Raw genomic sequence first — 22,279 nt, forward strand, 5'->3', positions numbered from 1 at the left:
TTTTGACCAGAGCCCTATAGATCCTGGTCAAAAGTAGTGCACTAAAATAGGGAATACCGTGCCATTTGGGATGCAACCTATAAAATCGCAGCAAACTAAGGAACTAAGTTGTAAAAAAGTTAGGGTGGTGGGCATTGCAATAACTTCAGATGCTGTGCACTTTTAGTTCAGATGAAGTCTAAGGAATGTGTTGGGTTGGAAGGAAGGAAGTGAGCAATAGCCACCAGCTGGTTTATACGGTATAAAGCAATCTTTTATTTAATGCTCTGACTGGAATACAAACTAGAACATGTCATGAGTGTTTACTGACCGACACGCAAACATTGTAGAACAGTCAGAAGTCTTCACGGTAAAACTAAATGACCAAGTAAACAGTGCTCGTCATTCAGGACTACTAAACTCCAACTGGTATTCAAATGATGCAACATTTATTTAAGAAACAGTAAGTGTCAGCTGAGATACAGTAGAGAGTAGAAACAGTAGACAGCTCATTTTAAATAGCAAGATAAAAACGGAACAGACAGCTTTGTGAGATCTAAAAATTAAATACAAAATTTGACAACATACAAAAGGCATTTCTTAATCAAAATTCTAAAAAAAAAAAAAATCTGAGCCTGTCCTATTTAAGGTTGTATTCTAGCAAAACCACACAGAAAGAAAACCAACCAATCTTGCACCATTTCCACTAATTCGACGTCACGGCTTAGGATCCTGACGTACAACCTTGATTTCTAACTGTCAAAGCGTCGCTTACAACAGACTCTGTACTGTGTAGATATGCAACGTGTGTCCCTTCACCACAAACGGCACCCTATTCCCTACAAAGTGCACTTCTTTTGACCAAACCCCTATGGGGCCCAGGTCAAAAGTAGTGCACTACATAGGGAATCATTTGGGACAGAATCATGTCTTCATTTTGTGTGATTCATTCCATATTCATGCCAAGACAAGTGGCACATATCTAGGAACATATTTATTTACTTTGGGTCTGTGTTGTTTGTCAATTTAGCGTTGTGATTTTTACACAAAAACACTTCATTCAACGCTAACGTACAATATCCGGTCTAGACAAAATCCTGTTCACTCAACCACCACATAAAGTGCACAGTAGTCACAGGGTTGAAGATATCCACATGGCTTGGTTCTAAATCAGTTACACACTGGTTCTGTCCCAAATGGCACCTTATTCACTATGTACTGCTTTACGTTTGACCAGGACCCATAAGGCTCTGGTCAAAAGTACTGTACTATAGGGATTATGGTGCCATTTGGGACAGAACCAGTGACTCCGTAATGACAGACGCCTGCTGTTGGTCATTCAGTCTGAGTTTTAACATGAAGCGTTCAGCCATTGGGAGGAGACAATCTCACCAGCCAAACATGTACTCCATCGCTTTGGAAACCAAACTGTCATCTTTCCTTGGGGTCTGTCTGTCAGCTACCACCTGAAATCACAAACATATAACATGGCTGGTGAATTACAAAATGGTCCATGTCCCTAGAAACACAAAGTGTCACTTGACATTATTTTATAAGACTGAAATGTATTGTTCAATTAAAAAGGCAACCGATCCGTGCATTCACATGCATTTTACCCTTTTTCAATCATGTAGTATGTATTTTGAGAGTATTGTACTGATTGAGGTTCCTGTACATTTTTATCCTGAGCTGTCCCTTTGCTGTCTTCTAGTGGTCTATGATGTACACTACATGACCAACAGTATGTGGACACCTGTTCGTCGAACATCTCATTCCAAAATCATGGGCATTAATATAGAGTTGGTCCCCCCCCCTTTACTGCTATAACAGCCTCCACTCTTCTGGGAAGGCTTTCCACTAGATGTTGGAACATTGCTGTGGGGACTTGCTTCCATTCAGCCACAAGAGCATTAGTGAGGTTGAGCGCTGATGTTGGGCGATTAGGCCTGGACCACACCCTCTTCAAATCAGGATTGATTGGAATAAGGGCTTGTATCAAAAAAAAGAAAAGATTATTGTACTCCCTGACTAACGAGCTATTTACACTAGGAAGCAGCATTGCGCGGAAGCCATTCACTTTCAACGGAAGGAAAGAGAGAGAGAGAGAGAAGCGGAGTGAGCGGGGACCGTCGAGCGACACGAGCATGGCATCTGAACAGGGCGGGACTGAAGTTGGGGAAAGCTAAACATTATTCAAATCCTCTGCGAGTGACCAATCGAAGCTCACCGTAGGTTCCCAGAGCTCAACATTAACGCTTGTCCTCTTCAGACAATAACAATATAGATTTAAGTTGTCCGAATGGACAGGTTTTTAAAAAAAATTAAAAAATAATCATGCAAACAAACAATTGGCCAACTCTGATCAGAATTGCAATGTGTTTCACAATGTCCTCCCAATCGCTGCAGAGCGCATCGGAGTATAATTATTGTAGGCATGCATTGACAGGCACAAGCAGTCTTTCAATCATCCAGTCATGATTGATAGTCTAAACTGCTTGGAGTAACCCTGGATTGTAAACTGTCATGGTCAAAACATATTGATACAACAGTAGCTAGGATGGGGAGAAGTCTGTCCATAATAAAGCGCTGCTCTGCCTTCTTAACAGCACTATCAACAAGGCAGGTCCTACAGGCCCTAGTTTTGTCACACCTGGACTACTGTTCAGTCGTGTGGTCAGGTGCCACAAAGAGGGACTCAGGAAAATTGCAATTGGCTCAGAACAGGGCAGCACGGCTGGCCCTTGGATGTACACAGAGAGCTAACATTAATAATATGCATGTCAATCTCTCCTGGCTCAAAGTGGAGGAGAGATTGACTTCATCACTACTTGTTTTGTAAAAAGTGTTGACAAGCTGAATGCACCGAGCTGTGTTTAAACGACTAGCACACAGCTCGGACACCCATGCATCCCCAACAAGACATGCCACCAGAGGTCTCTTCACAGTCCCCAAGTCCAGAACAGACTATGGGAGGTGCACAGTACTACATAGAGCCATGACTACATGGAACTCTATTCCACATCAGGTAACGATGCAAGCAGTAGAATCAGATTATTATTTTTTTTACTGATAAAAATACACCTAATGGAACAGCGGGGACTGTGAAGCAACACAAACATAGACACATGCATACAAACACATGATAACATACGCACTATATGCACACACGTACACATGGATTTTGAGTTGTAGATATGTGGTAGTAGAGTAGAGGCCTGAGGGCACACACTTGGTGTGTTGTGAAATCTGTTATGAATGTATTGTAATGTTTTTTTAAATTGTATAACTGCCTTAATTTTGCCGGACCCCAGGAAGAGTAGCTGCTGCCTTGGCAGGAACTAATGGGGATCCATAATAAATACAAAATGTGCACATTTCTTGATATTCATTGCTAGCTAGTGAGTTATTTGTAAGTAATGGTGTGTGCATCACCTGCGTGGGCCAGTGGGCTGTTGCCAGAGGAGAGAGAGACATTACGCAGCAGGTATAATAATGATATACAACAGAGAAACTAGATAGCCCAATTCAAAACAGTGTAGTTTGGCTGGTTATTAGCATGTATTAAATGTCACTGTCATGTCCGATGTCCTAAAATAACTTTCCACCGGCACTCCTGTAGAACCGCAAATGGCAGGCACCCAGTTGATACAGGGTGCACAGTTGAAACCCAATGCCGCATACCCCGGTTGTAAAATAGTCTCTCAGGTGCTCAAAATTGGCTAGGATTCTCCTCTATTCAATACTGAACATGTAATTCTGACAAAGTTCAAATATATTCTTAGAATAGCCTAATTGACAAGTAACTCCTACGCTGTCAAGATCTCCCCTGAACACAGAATATATTTACCTTACAAATAGATCAACATCGTAGTTAGCTACCTCACTCTCATTAGCCATTTGATCCCTGGTTCATTGAATGAGGGAATTATTTTTTTAAAAGACACACGCATTCGGTTGTTGCAGGGTGGCAAACCATCCTCCAGGAGAGTCCAGGATAACTACTGGGTGTGCAGGCTTTTACTCCAGCCCTGCTTGAACACACCACATTGTATAAAAAAAATTAAAAAAAAATCAGCTTCTCAACAGGACCTGGATAGGCTGACTCTGGTGTGTTTGAGCAGGGTTGGATCAAAATGGTGTGTGTTTTACACAGTAGCATGGTGTTTACCCAGTAGCCTATCAGTGCAGTATTTTACTTGGTGGGGGGTTAAGTGCCTTGCTCAAGGCCACAACGGCAGGAGACAGTGTATAATACATGGGATCAGAGAGCAGCAGCCTTCCATTGTCAACACCAGTGATATTAATTCAGGTAATTTTGTGAAGTTGGTCCTTGCATCATACAACACAACGTTCAGTCACCTTTTACAACACAACGTTCAGTCACCTTTTACAACACAACGTTCAGTCACCTTTTACAACACAACGTTCAGTCACCTTTTACAACACAACGTTCAGTCACCTTTTACAACACAACGTTCAGTCACCTTTTACAACACAACGTTCAGTCACCTTTTACAACACAACGTTCAGTCACCTTTTACAACACAACGTTCAGTCACCTTTTACAACACAACGTTCAGTCACCTTTTTGGCCCGTGGTGTTCGACTTGTTTTGGGGGAGACAAGTGACTTGATTTTTCAGACAAGTAAAAAAAATAAGGATAAGTGTAGCGCTGGCTTCCAACCCCTACTGGATTGGCTGACAATGGCTGCTGATACGTAGCACTACCTAGCTAGCTTGCTAGCACCCACATGAGGGCGGAGCTAGCACGGCTAGGCGAGTGCCACTTGTATAGTGTAAATGGGCAGTAAGTCAAACGCTGCTGAAACGCGTCAGTTTTTTTTTATGTTGGCGCCATTGAACATGCCGTGATAATAAAAACATTGTAATTATATAAAGAGGGCCTTGGTCCTCATCTTTTTCATGTGCTAACAACTTTCTGTTGGTTTGGTGAAACCCCCCCTGATCCTACCTGGTAATCACTGCTGGAGGCCTTGTAGGCTGCACTGAGGGGCCTCATAGAGGAGCGAGGTGTAGAGACATGGTGGCCTGGGGTTCCGTTTCCGACCGGAGGAGTAAATACTGAGCCGGAGGAGGTAGCGCCTCGGTCTGAGCTCTCCATCACATTCTGAGAGACAGAGAGAACAAGAGAAAGCGAAACCAATTAAGAAATCATATTAATTAAAATGATCAGATGTGTTGTACACAAAGTAATAAAAGACATCCACTCACTCATTTCTAAATGTGTTGACTTTTCAGTTGAATTATTCTCACAGCGTAAAAAAAAAATATCAAATTATCACTAATGAAAGTGTTCCTAATTAAATCTACCCAGAGCGACTTACCTTATCGATGCATGGTTTAACACCAACCATTATAGCCTCGCCAAAAATCTTCCCATCTTTACTTAGTGCTTTTCTTGCTTGGAGTTTAGACTGATATTGAATGTGCATCCAGTTACCAGTGTTGGACATCTATTAGCACAAGAGAACATAATGTCGTAACGGGACGAAACGCAGACAGACACAGAAATACGCAGTTGCACTTCATTTTCAAAAGGATGTCAATATTCTTACCACGTGTTTCATTATGTTTCCATACTGGGCAAACTGCAGCAGAATATAAGATGCAGAGGCTGGAGGGAACCTGTTTAACAAATAGTATTATTCAGTCAGGAAGCAGTTAATTTTTTCACCTCAACAAACCCATTCTAGGGGTACTGCATTGTGTTCCACAGATCAGACAAATTCGGTGCATCTGTTTAAGGTCTCCCTGGGCACCAAGTGAGCGGAGTTTGCACACTTGAGATGATTTGATTGGTCCTAGAGTGAAAACTCTGAACACCTGCGGAACCAGGTGAGCTAAAAAGAATGTACCCACTATTTCAAACAGTTAAAGTTAGATATTAGGGGGTGCAATACCAGGAACGTACCCAAACACAGTGATCCAAGTATCATCTAGACGGTCTTCAGAAGACAGTGCATCTCCCTGAGTGAAGAAAGGGTCTACTTGGGCTGGAGACATTGTTGACTTCGCCTGCTGTCCGGTGGTAGCAGGACTAAATATACTGGACGCTGTCAGAGAAAATTAGGACATACCTATGAAATCCCTCTCTTAGTAAAAAGGTGGAACAAACAAGTTAGAATTAGAATTTTAAAAAATGTTATTCAATAGCTCACCGGTTCCTGGTGTGACCGCCATATAACCAGACAGTGGGGTGTGCATCATTGAGAAGGGCTGAGAGAAGATAACAACATCAAAATGATTACACGTCGTCTTGATGCAGATACACTACTCAAAATCAAAAGCTTCTGGTGAGATGCTAATGTAGCAGGTGTAGAATCATTAAGGATTGGTTAGAACACTTCCCGGGCTAAAGAGACAGATACCAGAGTGGCTGAAGAGTCTGGGGGCTCTTTGATGTTATCTGCATGATGCATCGATAATAAAAAAGGGGAGCTTTTACACTGTTGGTTCTCGTGTCGCTCAAAACACCAAACACACACAGCACCTGAGCGCCACCCCCTTTGCTTTTACAACGGTTTGTTTTTCAAATCCAAATAGCGAGAGGTCTCAAATCCCCCAGGGAAATAAGTCAGAACCAATCAATTGCGCCCGCTTCAAAGCCGAAAGTAGGGTTACCAGACCAGTGGGTCCACAGCGTTCCTGCTCACCGTTCTACCACGTAAGTCTGTGCGTTAGTCAGGCTATTAGAACACTGCTCTGTGAGTCCAAAGTGTTGTAGCGCGTAAAGGTCCCGGGTTCACGCCCAGGTCAGGAGAGGGATGGACCCTACTCTGTTAAAGATGTACCTGTTTATGTGCGCCCATAGGGGACATCCCTACGGCAGGACTGGAGAGGTCATCGTAGATACTTCTGACTGGAGGGGCCCCACTCTTGTCTTTGGGTGTAGGAACCACGGGTTGGGGGGGAGAGCCACCTAACAGAGAGAGGGTTACAGAAACAGTCAGGGATCAATCGGAAATACGGCAGAGATGACAAGACTGCCTTCGTCATATCACAACACTGAAAGTGAAAGTAACAGATCTGATAGTAACAAATAAGGAGGTGTTTTAAAGTCACGCTGTAGGATTTAGCTAGCCTAATTTGACTACAAAAGGGATGTTAGATAATGACATATGACAGATTGGAAAGTCAGCTAGCTAACTACTTGTTTTAGCTGGTGAATGACCAATGACCCCCAAAAAGTAAACTCTCCCTCACCTGCTTGAAGTGGTGACCTCATTTCCATGACCCCAAATGACCGAGGCTGGGGTGTGACAGGTGCCGGCAGATCCCCCATTAAAAACCCGGGGAGAAACTGGGCACCCGGGCCGGGTTTAGGCGATGTTGGGGAACCCAGAGTCATAGGTTCCGTGCCTAGGGACACACATGGCAGATAACGTTAGTTAGCGAAGCTAATGAGTAAGTAAGCTACCTACGCTGAACAAAAATAAAAACGCAAGATGCAACAATTTCGAGTTACAGTTCATAAGGAAATCAGTCAATTGAAATAAATAAATTAGGCCCTAATCTACAGATTTCATATGACAGGGAATACAGATATGCATCTGTTGGTCACAGATACCTTAAAAAAAAAAGTAGGGCGTGGATCAGAAAACCAGTCAGTATCTGGTGTGAGTGTGACTAACATTTGGCTCATGCAGCACGACATCTCTTTCTCATAAGAGTTGATCAGGCTGTTGATTGCGGCCTGTGGAATGTTTTCCCGTGGCAGGTAGCAGCGTCGTTCTGCTCCTGAGCAAGGCCGTTAACCCACTGTTCCCCCGGGCGCTGATGACGTGGACGTCGATTAAGGCAGCCCCCCCGCACCTCTCTGATTCAGAGGGGTTGGGTTAAATGCGGAAGACACATTTCAGTTGAATGTATTCAGTTGTACAACTGACTAGGTATCCCCCTTTTCTTCAATGGCTTTGCGAAGTTGCTGGATATTGGCGGGAACTGAAACGTGCTGTTGTTCCAGAGCATCCCAAACATGTTCAACGGGTGACATGTCTGATGAGTATGCACATCATGGTGCCCCAAAAAAGTGGAAACAAAACACCTTTTCACTTATGCACTTTCTTGCACTATTATTTTTGGGGCACCATGATGTTTTAATAAACATCTTTATTTTGCATTCAAGCCTCAGTTTAGGATTTATTATTTTTTTTCGATAGTGTGAGGGTCGCCATCTCTTCCAGTATTCTTATTTTGACTCCTATGCACCTGGGCATGAATTATTTGGTTGTGCAAACCCACAGTTTCATCAGCTGTCTGGCTCGCTCCTCTCAGACGATCCTGCAGGTGAAGAAGTCGAATGTGTAGGTCCTGGGCTGGTGTGGTTACACGTGGTCTGCAGTTGTGAGGCCGTTGGACATACTACCAAATTCTCTAAAATGACGTTGAGGCAGCTTATGGTAGAGAAATTAATATTCAATTATCTGGCAACAGCTCTGGTGGACATTCCTACAGTCAGCATGCCAATTGCATGCTCCTGCAAAACTTAAGACATCTGTGGCATTGTGTTGTGAAGAAATTGCACATTTTAGAATGGCCTTTTATTGTTCCCAGTCAAGGTGCACATGTGTAATGTTCATGCTGTTTCATCAGCTCCTTGATATGCCACAATTTCTGGGATCTTTTATTTCAGCTCATGAAACATGGGACCAACACTTTACATGTTGCGTTTATATTTTCGTTCAGTATAGTTAGTTGTTAACACAGAGATACCTAGCTTTGGATCTATGTTATTAGCTAACGTTAGTCTATAGCCTAGCCTCCTCCACAACTTACTTAGTTGCTGATTTCAAAACTGCTTTTAGTTACTCATCACAACTCCTAACTGGCTAGTAACTAGGTAGCTAACGTTAGCTATAAACATTCCAACACACTGACATAACTAAATTAGCTAGCTAACTGACCAGTCACAATTACATTTTAGTCATTTAGCGGACGCTCTTATCCAGAGCGACTTACAGTTAGTGAGTGCATACATTATTTTATTTTTTTCATACTGGCCCCCGGTGGGAAACGAACCCACAATGCCAAGCTTGCTAGCTAACGTTACAGTAACTAGCTAAGTTAGTTTGTTGGTTCGCTTCACAAGCAGCTTGTAAGAAGCTCAAAACGGAGCTAAAAAATAAAACACTGGTTAATTGAGGTTTCTAGTCGAGTTTCATAGCAAGCCGCTAGCAGTACATAAAACTAACTAGCTAAGTAAGCTAACTCGTGTGACAATGTGTTGGCTTAGTTAGCTAGCTAGTTTATTGCTAGCTAGCACTAGCAGTATTGTCTCTGTTTAGTTAGCTAGCGAGACTAAGAAAAATGATAGCTAGTTACCCACCTTGGAATTCCATCCTAATGACCACTGGTTGTACCAAACCTTGGAACACGCGAATGAAACAAAAAGGGATAGGTAGCTAGAGACGCTGGCGAGGTTGAAAATGCACCTCAACTTTTCAAATACTGTCGGAAATCGCGCGTTAGTTCGGCACAAGTATTCACGTAGCTGGCGCGCTAGGCTGTGTAATGGCTTCTGTGTTCAGGCAAATGTGGTGGAATGTTTCATTGAAGGCAGGGGGAAAACAACATTGATTTATTAGCTAGAAGCTAGCCATTTTGAAAAAGTGTAATGATATCTTACTGCAAAAACGTGGCGTGCTGCTAGTCAGCGCCGAAAAAAAACTAGAATGGCGAGGCTGTCGGAAGTTGCAAAATTATTGCGGAAGTTATGATAAATAAGCAACTTTGTTGTGATTTCCACACTTCACTACATTGATTGATTGATTCTGTAAATGCTAAATGTATAGAAATTAGCACATACTGAGGAAATTACCACAGTTATGTGATATTCAGCATCTTACTTATGTAAGCAGTTCTGCAAAACATGCTGAATTTATTGGCTTGAATACAACATTTCTACATCAATTAGGCTACATCCGCTGCAGCTCATTGCATAACATCCAACACACAATACAGCGTTTGCAAATTATGAGAATCAAACAAATGTATACCTTTATGTTAAGGAGAGGAGCTCCTATACTGTAGGACTATGCAGTTTACACAGAGCACAGGCTTTTGTCTCTCTGTGACACTATTGAGCATTACACATAGTATGTTAAATTATTACAGTCAGGAAGTTTGATAGTAACTCAATACAGTTTACATAGGCCAGTCTTCTCTGGCTCTCTCCCCTGACGTCAGCTGACTACTTGATTGGTATGTCAGTATACTATTAACACAAGTTGGGACATCTTTAAAAGGAGTCTGATACTGTAAAATCTATAGGCAGGTCTACATGAATAGCAGGACTTATGCCATAAACAACATAAACGTGTATTGTACTGTGCTGTGCCTTGGATCCATCTATCCCTCTAGCTAAAATTATAATATTTTGTCTGCTTTTTATGTGGAAGTACAGTCATAATTCTGATAATGACAAATAAGGCAAATCATGTGATTCATGTCTAGTGAACGAGAATAACTGCAGGCCTTATTGTGACAAAGAAAGTAGGGCAATCGAGGAAATTGATGCTTGATTTGATTTAGGCCTACATTATAGGCGTATATATTTGTTAATATCTGTGTTTGTCGGTTGCTGTGTAGCCTTCCTGATAATGGGAGAGAATAACACAGTGACTATAGCTAATACTATTGAGAATAACACGCAGTTTACTAGGATTGATTAGATCTAAATCAGACAGTTATCAAAGCTGCCAGAGAGAACCTGCCTTCATGAACATGCTTTTTCTTTTGTGTGTACTGTAGGTCTAGTGTAGTGTGGGCCTATACACTGCAGTTCATACTACTCAAAATAAAGGCTATGTCCAGTGTTGTCTACTCGAAATAGTTTTGAAAAAAGCATACAAATTGAGAACTAACGCAAATGCACACGGTGGAAATAAAATTATTACATAATGCGAGGATATTTTTCTTAGATTCCCGGCTGTTGGGCGGACAACTCGACCAGTAGGGCGGACAACTCGACATTGCGTCCCTGAATAAATACATCCTCCTCCTTTGCTTGAAAATGCCAACGCTACAACCAATATTCAATTCTTAGAAAAAAAATTACAGTGCCAAACCTCAATTACATTTATTTTGAGTACCGTAAATCTATATGTTGTAATATGCTTCTCAGTGAGATCCGCATGCGCTTCCCGACTTGCTTTTTCTTTGCGTTCCTATCTTGTCAAGCATGCGCAGACGGCTCTTATTCCCATTACCTTATTTGGATATGGTAATTTGCAACTTCAAACAGCCTATCAGTAACCGAATATGTTGGCACGTGATGCTCAAAGATCGCTTGGGAGGCGGTGTCAAGTGTGGAGCTGACTTTAAAACCAGTGGGCAAGACACAGCGCTCTCAGTGTAGGGAGAAACAGGGACGAGATGTAGTAGGAAACTTGGTTTCTATGAAATTTAGTAATATTTACAAAATAACATAAAGAAACTTCACAATCCCTCTTAAGTTAAGAGTCTGCCCCAAGGATTTTTAGATTTATTTCAGTTTATTGAAGGGCATCTACACTCACTATTCTGACACTTTTGTAAAGATGTGTGAGGCAGTTAGTTAGCAAGCTAGCTAGCTAAGGCGGCAGGAGGAGAACAAAAGATTTTTTCAGTTTTGACCGGTTGCACTGACACCAAGTCCATGCAGAACGTGTCATCACCAACACAATGCCCGTGTTACTTTTTCTGATAGACACGTCCGCGTCAATGAACCAGCGCACCCATCTGGGCACTACCTATCTGGACATTGCAAAAGGCGCTGTTGAGACTTTCATGAAGGTACTGTAACCCCGAGACGAGCAGCCCTGGAAGACCCCCACGCGGGATCGCCGTTTTGATCATCGTGTGTTTAAAGTTGCTAACTAACCCTGACAAAAATAATCGCTCGATAACCGTTTATCGTTTATTCTTTCCACAGCTTAGAGGCAGAGATCCGGCGAGCCGAGGGGACCGGTATATGTTGATAAATTTTGAGGACGTTCCCCTCGGAATCAAGGTAGAGTTTGTTTTCGGTCATGTCCTACTTTACATTACGCAGCTAGTCTGATTGTCTTCTCACATTTCGATCACCATATCAATTGTGTGAAAAATCTTCAGACGGAGCGTTCATACCCCCTTTAAAACATGGCCGACATTTTGTTACAATGTGAGCACGGAGCAGCATCAGAGAGGAATAGGCGAAGCGAGAGGTTTCACTCTCGCCAAAAAATCTGTCCAAAATAAGCCCAATGCGTTTACATGGGCTTATTTTGGACATAAACTTGTCGCTTGCGTTCCCGCCTTTGGGACAACGACTCCGATTGTTAGGGTGGAGACATGACCATCTCGTCATTATATACAGATCTCTGGCAACATGGAACTCTGGGTGATTTTTAGGCTTCACAACTAGATAGTGGGGAGGTGGTGTCAGGGTTGCTAACTCACCACTTTGACCAACTGTCACTTTTGTCTCTACTTTAAATCGTTATTAGTTTACCATTTTTGTTTCTATGGATAGTTTTGTGGTTCAGCTGATACAGTAGTAGGGAATAAGCTGTCTTATTTGTTGACAATATTTCAAAGGCAAAAAAAAAAAAAAGAATTCACATACTTTGAGATGTTTATCAAGTTAATTACATTGTAAAAGTGTATTAATTGATCTGATCTTAGAAATCATCGACGTTGTCAGACAAAAATATAAACCCACTTTGTAGCTCAATTGGTAGAGCATGGTGCTTGTAACGCCAGGGTAGTGGGTTCGATCCCCGGGACCACCCATACGTAAAAATGTATGCACACATGACTGTAAGTCACTTTGGATAAAAGCGTCTGCTAAATGGCTTATTATTATTATTATTGTTCCATGCGTGTTGTTGATGACAACTTGTATACCTCTTACCCTATTTCAAAAGGCTGGATGGAAAGAGAGCCATGCCACATTCATGACGGAGTTGAGGAACCTTCAAGCAGCAGGACTCACAACTATTGGCCAGTCTTTGAGGACCGCTTTTGATTTGCTCAATCTCAATAGATTAGTGTCTGGGATAGACAACTATGGACAGGTATGTTGTACTCCGAGATAGGAGAGAATTGGTTAACTTTTTTACCCCTCTAGGGTCCCCCATCTTTTGTCCCCACCCCGCCAATCTCACAGTCTTACAAGCATCACACTCCTGTACATTGTCCCCACACACTCCCCTTGAGTGACAAGTGATGAACCAACAGTGTGGTAGGAGTTTCAACAACTTATTTTTTTACTAGTATTAATGTACCGTGTTTTTTTTTTTTTTTTTGACGGGACTGCTGTTTTGCTCCTGTACCCAATGGTAAGGCATTTCATCCAAAGTAACACGTCACAATGAACTTCCTTTATCTCTCCTGTTTGTATAAAAGAGAAATGGATAGGCAATCCTTTTAAAGTTGGCGTGTTAATTAGAAATGGGTTCTCTCTAAACTGAAACATGAGGGGGGAGGAGAGAGAATCTAGAACAGGGGTATTCAAATCCTACCCTATGAGGTCCGGACTACTGCTGGTTTTCTTCTCTATCTGATGATTAATTGCACCCACATGTTATCCCAGATTTAAATCACCCTGATTAGTGGAAGAATGAGAGGAGGAGGGGGGAGCAGTGGAACTGGCTTTGAGGTCCATATTTGAATTTGAGGGATCTAGAATACGTCAGGTGCAGTATACAGGCAGAGGAGATGGAGTAAGACTTTGATATATGTGGCCCTAGACTAGTATCCTGGCCCTAGACTAGTATCCTGGCCCTAGGCCCTAGACTAGTATTCTGGCCCTAGACTAGTATTCTGGCCCTAGGCCCTAAACTAGTATTCTGGCCCTAGGCCCTAGACTAGTATCCTGGCCCTAGACTAGTATCCTGGCCCAAGGCCCTAGACTAGTATTCTGGCCCTAGACTAGTATTCTGGCCCTAGGCCCTAGACTTGTATCCTGGCCCTAGACTAGTATTCTGGCCCTAGGCCCTAGACTAGTATCCTGGCCCTAGGCCCTAGACTAGTATTCTGGCCCTAGACTAGTATTCTGGCCCTAGGCCCTAGACTAGTATTCTGGCCCTAGGCCCTAGACTTGTATCCTGGCCCTAGACTAGTATTCTGGCCCTAGGCCCTAGACTAGTATTCTGGCCCTAGACTAGTATTCTGGCCCTAGGCCCTAGACTAGTATCCTGGCCCTAGACTAGTATTCTGGCCCTAGGCCCTAGACTAGTATTCTGGCCCTAGACTAGTATTCTGGCCCTAGGCCCTAGACTAGTATCCTGGCCCTAGGCCCTAGACTAGTATTCTGGCCCTAGACTAGTATTCTGGCCCTAGGCCCTAGACTAGTATTCTGGCCCTAGGCCCTAGACTTGTATCCTGGCCCTAGACTAGTATTCTGGCCCTAGGCCCTAGACTAGTATTCTGGCCCTAGACTAGTATTCTGGCCCTAGGCCCTAAACTAGTATTCTGGCCCTAGGCCCTAGACTAGTATTCTGGCCCTAGACTAGTATTCTGGCCCTAGGCCCTAGACTAGTATTCTGGCCCTAGACTTGTATCCTGGCCCTAGACTAGTATTCTGGCCCTAGACTAGTATTCTGGCCCTAGGCCATAGACTAGTATTCTGGCCCTAGACTAGTATCCTGGCCCTAGACCAGGGTTCTTCAATTCCGGTCCTGGAGGGCCGAAACACTTCTGTTTTTTATTTCTACCTGGTAGTTAATTGCACTCACCTGGTGTCCCAGGTCTGAATTAGCCCCTGATTAGAAGGAGAGGATGAAAAACAGAGGTGTTTCGGCCCTCCAGGACCGTAATTGAAGAACCCTGCCCTAGACTATCATCCTGGACCTAGACGAGTATCAGTGATCAGCTCAACAGAACAGCACTGAGGAAATAGTCCAGTAGTCCTCTCCTGATCCGGCCTCTAGAGAGCGGTTTCTGCCATGTTAGCCGCTCGTCTTTTCTTCCTCTCTCTGATAACCTTGTTAGTGATGGAGATGAGGATACCCACCTACTGGGTGGGACTATTTGTTTCGTCCTCTGTGATTTCCGCTGGCTGTCTACCTGCTATATGCATAGTAAACAGCAGTCAATAGTCTCTGCTTTCACGTACATGACATTGTAGGGCAATGTCGACTATTGTGACATACTGTATCTATGGTCAACAAATGTATACTTAAAAAAAAAAAAACATAATCTCCCTAATATTACAGTGCTATACTATAGCGTACAGGATCAGGATCATTATTTGCCAGTTAAGAGATAATGGTCTTCAGGTAAGTTGTCAGGAGGCTGATTGACTGTATAAATGTTTAACCAGCGTCTCCTGAGACAGGGAAGACGTCCGCCTGTACCTTCAAGAGTAATGCATACATACTACATACATAATGCATGTAGAACGCTCTCTCTGTGTTCAAAGACCTCTATCGCCCCAGCAGACAGGCAAATGTAGGTACAGCCTGTACATGCACGCACACACACACACACACATCATCCACACACACGCACACAGAAACATACAAACACATGAGGGCAATCCTATTTTGGTGATCCAATCTTTCCTCTTGATCAGTTGACGTAGGGTTCCATTTGAGAATGCGTCACAGCCACACCTTTTAGTTCCAGTGTTTAGGTGTGGCCGCACCCTGCTTGGTCTCCGCCCTCTCCCCATGCCTTTGATAGAATCCTCAGACCTTGGTTTGGGTCTCGTGCTCATCTCCTTTCCTTCATCTGCACTGATATAGTAGAGCTGGACTGGTGAAATCACTTTCCTGGTAGGGATCCACCACATTGCTTTCACCTATCCTGTCAATTCAAATGAGTGTAAATGAGGTAGAGGAGAGGATGTCAGTTTTAGACTATTGAGATGCATCCCTGGTATCTGGTATGACCACATGGGCTGCTATAACCAAGACCTCATGTTTTGTTTTTTTTGCCTGGAGGAAGAACCCTGTTCCTGGAGAGCTACCCTCCTGTAGGTTTTCACTCCAACCCTGTTCCTGGAGAGCTACCGTCCTGTAGGTTTTCACTCCAACCCTGTTCCTGGAGAGCTACCCTCCTGTAGGTTTTCACTCCAACCCTGTTCCTGGAGAGCTATCCTCCTGTAGGTTTTCACTCCAACCCTGTTCCTGGAGAGCTACCCTCCTGTAGGTTTTCACTCCAACCCTGTTCCTGGAGAGCTACCCTCCTGTAGGTTTTCACTCCAACCCTGTTCCTGGAGAGCTACCCTCCTGTAGGTTTTCACTCCAACCCTGTTCCTGGAGAGCTACCCTCCTGTAGGTTTTCACTCTAACCCTGTTCCTGGAGAGCTACCCTCCTGTAGGTTTTCACTCCTACCCTGTTCCTGTAGAGCTACCCTCCTGTAGGTTTTTGCTCCAATCCCAATTGTAACTAATGCTGTGTTCATAACCAAGTGGGAAGGTGTTATTTATCACATACAACTGTGAAAAATAAACTTGTAATTACTAGTGGGAAACTCCTCTATCATTCCCTTAGCTCCGACTTCTCCCACATGCTGTCCTCTGACATCATCTACTAAGGAAATTACCTCTAACAGCATTTTTGGAAGTTAAATGTAACAACAATGTTATTTATGTATGTATTAATATGGTTTTTAAACACATTTGTTTACAATCATGATAGTTGTACTTTTAGTTTGTTTAAAGCAGCTTGTTGGCCATTAGCAAACTGGCGTTTCTCAACGAGTTCAAAGCATGTGAATGTATCCAACTGCTATTCATGCCTTCACAACTGGTAATTACCACCTTCCCATTTGGTTATAAACACAGCATTACCTGACACAGCATATCCACCAGCAAAGTTTTTGAATCTGGTGCGCTACATTAGGGTTGGAGCGAAAACCTACAGGAGGGTAGCTCTCCAGGAACAGGGTTGGAGTTAACCTACAGGACGGCAGCTCTCCAGGAACAGGGTTGGAGTTAACCTACAGGACGGCAGCTCTCCAGGAACAGGGTTGGAGTTAACCTTCAGGACGGCAGCTCTCCAGGAACAGGGTTGGAGTTAACCTTCAGGACGGCAGCTCTCCAGGAACAGGGTTGGAGTTAACCTTCAGGACGGCAGCTCTCCAGGAACAGGGTTGGAGAGCCCTGCTGCAGGGAGAATAAAACATATCTGCCAGGTTACCTACATGTCTGCAGCTTGAAGTCTTTTAAAGCTCTTTTAGCCAGTGAGGTTTTTATGTAATGCCTCATAGTGCTCCATAATAGAGCCGGGTGGAATGTCACTAGTAGCCAGTTAGTCACTAGTAGTTAACGATGCTGAATTAGGTGTGTGAACACTTTGGCTGAATCCCAAATGGCACCCTATGCACTATTTAGTGCACTACCATTGACCAGAGCCCATAGGGCTGGTTTGACTGACTGACTGGTTCGGCCGACCGCACAACATGGCAACCCAGCTAATAGAGATCTAATTACCTCTTGTCTGTCTATATTTTAGCAGACTTGGCAACGTGCCACAGACTCACTCCCAGCCTACTGATCACAGGGATACACTATACCATCCACACCTGCCCTCTCAGGCCAGTGGATCAGATTAGTCATACTGAAGTGTAGATGTGTCACGCTGAAGCCGTTTCTATGTTGTGTAAAGCAATAATGACACAGTGACTCAAATGAGGATCTGAGTAAATATGTAGCTTCGCTATCATTCTCGTTCTGTTAATGTTTGTTGTTTTCTAATGTTTCTAATCGATATAAGCCTATGTCCCCCCTGCAGGGTTTTCTCTGGCTGGTAGTTCATATTGAGAAAGATTAGCATGCTAAGTGGGTGTTGACTAGAATAGGATATCATTAGTACCATTCTGAAAGACAACTCCAGGTTGTCATGGATACCCTAGTCAGTCTGTATATGTGGGTACGTTTTCTTTATTCTGTTTACGGAACTCCCAATTTTATTACTCAGCAAAAACCACTCTGGTCACAATGAAAAGTTGGAAGGGAACCGATCTGTGTCCGTTGATAGGAACGGTCACCAGTGGGGAAAGTACTGTAAACCTTGAGGAGAGGTAAATTCCTGGACATATGTAGCTCTTTTGAGAGAGAGCGAGAGTGTCAGGACAGCAGTGAGCTGTTATAGCTTGGTAGACCATCTTTACCACAGGATAGTTGGCTATAGGATAGTCGGCTGTGTTGTCCTCAGGCTAGTGTTTACCGTAATGTTCACTAAGAGGAGGGAGGATATAACTGATGTCTCCCTCTGATCTCTAGAGCCAGAATGATTATACAGTACCTATGCTATAGGCTATATGCCTGTGAAGTTTGCTACGATGAAGGAGAGGGATTCTCTACATGCGTCAACCAATGTTGCAAAGTCAGTGTTATGTGTGTGTGCAAGGTAGAGTGGTTTTATGTAATGTGTAGGTTTGACTGGAGAGTACAGACACAGATATGAGTCTTTTTGTTTTTGTCAAGTGTTGGTGCAGTCTCTGCTGCACTGTCCCTGCAGACCGTCTTCATACTGTGTTCTCTCCCTCCCCTGATGCTCATTACCCCCCCACCCCTATCCACTGTTACCCCAAGGAGTAGATGTTGTTCTCTGTCAGTCTTTCTCACTCACCCCCCATTCTGTTCCTTGACCCTCCTAACCCATATCTCCATTAGGTTAACTATAATGATAAGCTACATCTGAATTAGCACCCTATTTTCTATATAGTGCACTACTTTTGACCTGGGCGCCATAGGGTTCTGGTTAATAGTAGTACACTATAAAGGGAACAGGGTGCCATTTCAGATGTGGCCGTGCTCCATTTGCTCCTGTTGGTGTTACAGCGCCAGGCCTCAAGTACCCCTCATCACCGCTCGGCTCACAAAGCTTCATTTCAACTTTACATTTTGGCTACGCTCACGTTTCCTTTGAGTTGGATGTAATTGCATCTATCTGTACTGTCTGTCATTTTTAACCTCTTCTTCCTTTCGCTCTCCTTTCACAGGGCAGGAATCCCTTTTTCCTGGAGCCGTCCATCATAGTGGCCATCACCGACGGCAACAAGCTGACCAGCAGTGGCGGAGTCCAGGATGAGGTCAGTCATCATGGTTTCCATGGAGACCGGGGTCACAGCCAATCAGGAGTACTTCCTGTTGGTCAGCTGAACAGACAACTCTCTCTCTCTCTCTCTCTCTGTGTGTCTCTGTTTGTCTGTGAAGCACCACCGCAAAGTGTTATATTTTACAGCGAATGCTGCAGAAGAAGCAAACTCCTTCGTAAACGACTCTTCAGTCTGCACGCGCACACCCGGCTGGCTGGTGCGCCCACGGCTGGCTGGTTCACACACGGCTGGCTGGTGCGCCCCCTGCTGGCTGGTTCACACACGGCTGGCTGGTGCGCCCCCGGCTGGCTGGTTCACACACGGCTGGCTGGTGCGCCCCCTGCTGGCTGGTGCGCCCCCTGCTGGCTGGTGCGCCCCCGGCTGGCTGGTTCACACACGGCTGGCTGGTGCGCCCCCGGCTGGCTGGTTCACACACGGCTGGCTGGTGCGCCCCCGGCTGGCTGGTGCACACCCGGCTGGCTGGTGCGCCCCCGGCTGGCTGGTTCACACACGGCTGGCTGGTGCGCCCCCGGCTGGCTGGTTCACACACGGCTGGCTGGTGCGCCCCCGGCTGGCTGGTTCACACACGGCTGGCTGGTGCGCCCCGGCTGGCTGGTGCACACACGGCTGGCTGGTGCGCACACGGCTGGCTGGTGCGCCCCTGCTGGCTGGTGCGCCCCCGGCTGGCTGGTTCACACACGGCTGGCTGGTGCACCCCGGCTGGCTCGTTAAACCTGTCTGAAAACACCCTATACTATCTTTGTCTATAAAAAAATGATCTGAGCTGCATGAGATTGAACAAGTCACAGGAAGCTTTCGTTGCCTTCCTAGAAGACAGAATAAAACAGGGTTGGGTGGATTACTTGAAACATTTACTAGCCTGATCCGTAAGCCTACTAATGTTTTTATTAATACATTTAAATTGTCAATAGCCTATAGGTAACAACTTATTTCGGTTCCTTTATTTTAACCAGGTAATTCATTTTCTTTGAATTTGCTTTAGAATGTAATTATCAATAATACAACTAAGCCTAAGATATATATTTTAAATTAGACTCCAAAAAAGCATTTGTTGGATAGGAATAGACTATATATTAGAGATTCTGCACAGCGGCTTGTTCTGGCCGATCCCCTCCTACTTGTCAGCAACACAGTAAATCTCTCCATTGATTGGAGGAGTATTAGGCTACTAGAGATTGGCACTAATATGTGATGCCTGACTATAGCTTATTAATAGGCTACCAGTAGCATTTTTTCGATATGAAAAGAACACTGAATGTGACTGACCTGCTTGGCCATGGAAACCCATTTATTTCATGAAGCTCCCGACAAACAGTTATTGTGCTGACTTTGCTTCCACAGGCAGTTTGGAACTCGGTAGTGAGTGTTGCAACCGAGGACGGATGGGTTTTTACACGCTACGCGCTTCAGCACTCGGGTGTCCCGTTCTGTGAGCTTGTGTGGCCTACCACTTCGCGGGGTGGCAGGTGGCTTAGTGGTTAAGAGCATTGTGCCAGTAACCGAAAGGTCGCTGGTTCTAATCCCCGAGCCGACTAGGTGAAAAATCTGTCGATGTGCCCTTGAGCAAGGCACTTAACCCTAATTGCTCCTGTAAGTCGCTCTGGATAAGAGCGTCTGCTAAATGACTTAAAATGTAAAAATGTAAAAAATGGCTGAGCTGTTGTTGCTCGAGACGTTTCCACTTCACAATAACAGCACTTACAGTTGACCGGGGCAGCTCTAGCAGGGCAGAAATTTTACGAACTGACTTGTTGGAAAGGTGGCATCCTAGGACTGTGCTACGTTGAAAGTCACTGAGCTCTTCAGTACGTGCAATTCTACTGCCAGTGTTTGTCTATGGAGATTGCATGGCTGTGTGCTCGATTTTATACACCTGTCAGCAACGGGTGTGGCTGAAATAGCCGAATCCACTAATTTGAAGGGGTGTCCACACACTAGTGTACCTTTTGTTCAGCAGATTTTTTTTTTACTGAACACCGTAGCTTTGTGTAGACTGTGAAATCACTGTGGAGAGCCCTAATGAAAAGGCTGACGTGAGCTGCTGAACAGCACATTTGCACTTGAAATGCATTTATGGGATGAGAAAGTGAACTTGCAATTTCCCCAAAAAAGTTTTCAATGTAGGCCATTCATATGAAATATGGGGGAGTTTTTAAGCCTCAATTTATCAAATCAGGTCTTGTTTTCTTGCTCTAGCTGCGAGCAGCACCTGTCAAACTCTGTCTCGGAAAACGCTGTCATTGCCCACAAGACTCGTCAGAGTTATCAGAGGACTTGGAGTTTGGTAAAACACGGTTATTCTGGCTGGAATTGTTACTGTCCCGCAGCACTGATGTCAATTAATAAATGTCAATAATAATTAATTGATTTAATAATAATCGAAGTAATAAGAAAGCTGATTAATTGTGCGTGTGACTTGGTGGGAGCCGAGTAATAGCTTGACATGCAGTCCCTTTTAATAAGATGCTTTGTCTCTAAAATCACAATGTTTTCACATGAACAGTATAACTGATCAGATTTCTGTAGGCCTTCAGAAAGTATTGTTACAGCCTGAATTTAAAATGGATTCAATTGAGATGTTTTGTCACTGGTCTACACACTACCCCATGATATCAGTGGTATTATGTACAAAAATTTAACTATTATTATTATTTTTTAATCTGAAATGTCTTAAGTCAATAAGTATTCAACGCCTTTGTTATGGCAGGCCTAAAATAAGTTCAGGAATAGAAATGTGCTTAGCAAGTCACATGAATAACTTGCATGGACTCGCTCTGTGTGCAATAGTAGTGTTTAACTTGATTTTTGAATGACTACCTCATCTCTGTACCCAACACATACAATTATCTGTAAGGTCCCTCAGTCGAGCAGTTAATTTCAAACCGATTCAACCACAAAGACCAGGGAGGTTTTTCAAAGCCTCGTAAAGAACGGGACCTATTGGTAGATGGGTAAAATAAAAATAACTGACGTGGAATATCCCTTTGAGCATGGTGAAGTTATTAATTACACTTTGGATGGTGTATCAATACACCCAGTCACTACAAAGATACAGGCGTCCTTCCTAACTCAGTTGCCAGAGAGGAAGGAAACCGCTCAGGGATTTCACCATGAGGCCAATGGTGACTTAAAAAAAAACAGAGTTTAATGGCTGAGGTTGGATCAACAACATTGTAGTTACTCCACAATACTAACCTAAATGACAGAGTGAAAAGAAGGAAGTCTGTAGAGAATACAAATATTCCAAA

The 22,279-nt window shown here is 43.9% G+C and overlaps 2 protein-coding genes across 3 annotated transcripts in view; one reads left to right on the top strand and one right to left on the bottom strand.

Moving 5' to 3' along the window:
- Positions 1 to 228: 228 nt before the first annotated feature.
- Positions 229 to 11,134, bottom strand: LOC121555031 (nucleoporin NUP35). 2 transcript variants are annotated; one of them, XM_041868805.2, is made up of 9 exons: positions 11,077 to 11,134; positions 7,205 to 7,360; positions 6,793 to 6,920; positions 6,160 to 6,217; positions 5,913 to 6,054; positions 5,557 to 5,626; positions 5,326 to 5,454; positions 4,953 to 5,108; positions 229 to 1,445 (listed from the first exon to the last, which is right to left on the bottom strand). In XM_041868805.2, exons 2-9 carry the CDS (start codon positions 7,347 to 7,349, stop codon positions 1,368 to 1,370), a joined length of 906 nt encoding a protein of 301 aa, XP_041724739.1. In that variant the 5' UTR covers positions 7,350 to 7,360; positions 11,077 to 11,134; the 3' UTR covers positions 229 to 1,367. The 2 variants fall into 2 exon arrangements, with proteins under 2 accessions (XP_041724739.1, XP_041724738.1); XM_041868804.2 differs by lacking the exon at positions 11,077 to 11,134 and adding an exon at positions 9,327 to 9,675.
- A 232-nt stretch (positions 11,135 to 11,366) lies between these two features.
- The window catches only part of ints6 (integrator complex subunit 6), a 39,431-nt gene continuing 28,518 nt past the window's right edge, over positions 11,367 to 22,279 (top strand). Inside the window, exons 1-4 of the mRNA XM_041868725.2 lie at positions 11,367 to 11,773; positions 11,913 to 11,990; positions 12,886 to 13,035; positions 18,915 to 19,004. Coding sequence (XP_041724659.1) covers positions 11,663 to 11,773; positions 11,913 to 11,990; positions 12,886 to 13,035; positions 18,915 to 19,004 — 429 coding nt within the window. The 5' untranslated portion in view covers positions 11,367 to 11,662. The remainder of the gene's footprint in view (positions 11,774 to 11,912; positions 11,991 to 12,885; positions 13,036 to 18,914; positions 19,005 to 22,279) is intronic.

Source organism: Coregonus clupeaformis, chromosome 40, assembly GCF_020615455.1.
Source record: "Coregonus clupeaformis isolate EN_2021a chromosome 40, ASM2061545v1, whole genome shotgun sequence".
In the NCBI taxonomy this organism is placed as follows: domain Eukaryota; kingdom Metazoa; phylum Chordata; class Actinopteri; order Salmoniformes; family Salmonidae; genus Coregonus; species Coregonus clupeaformis.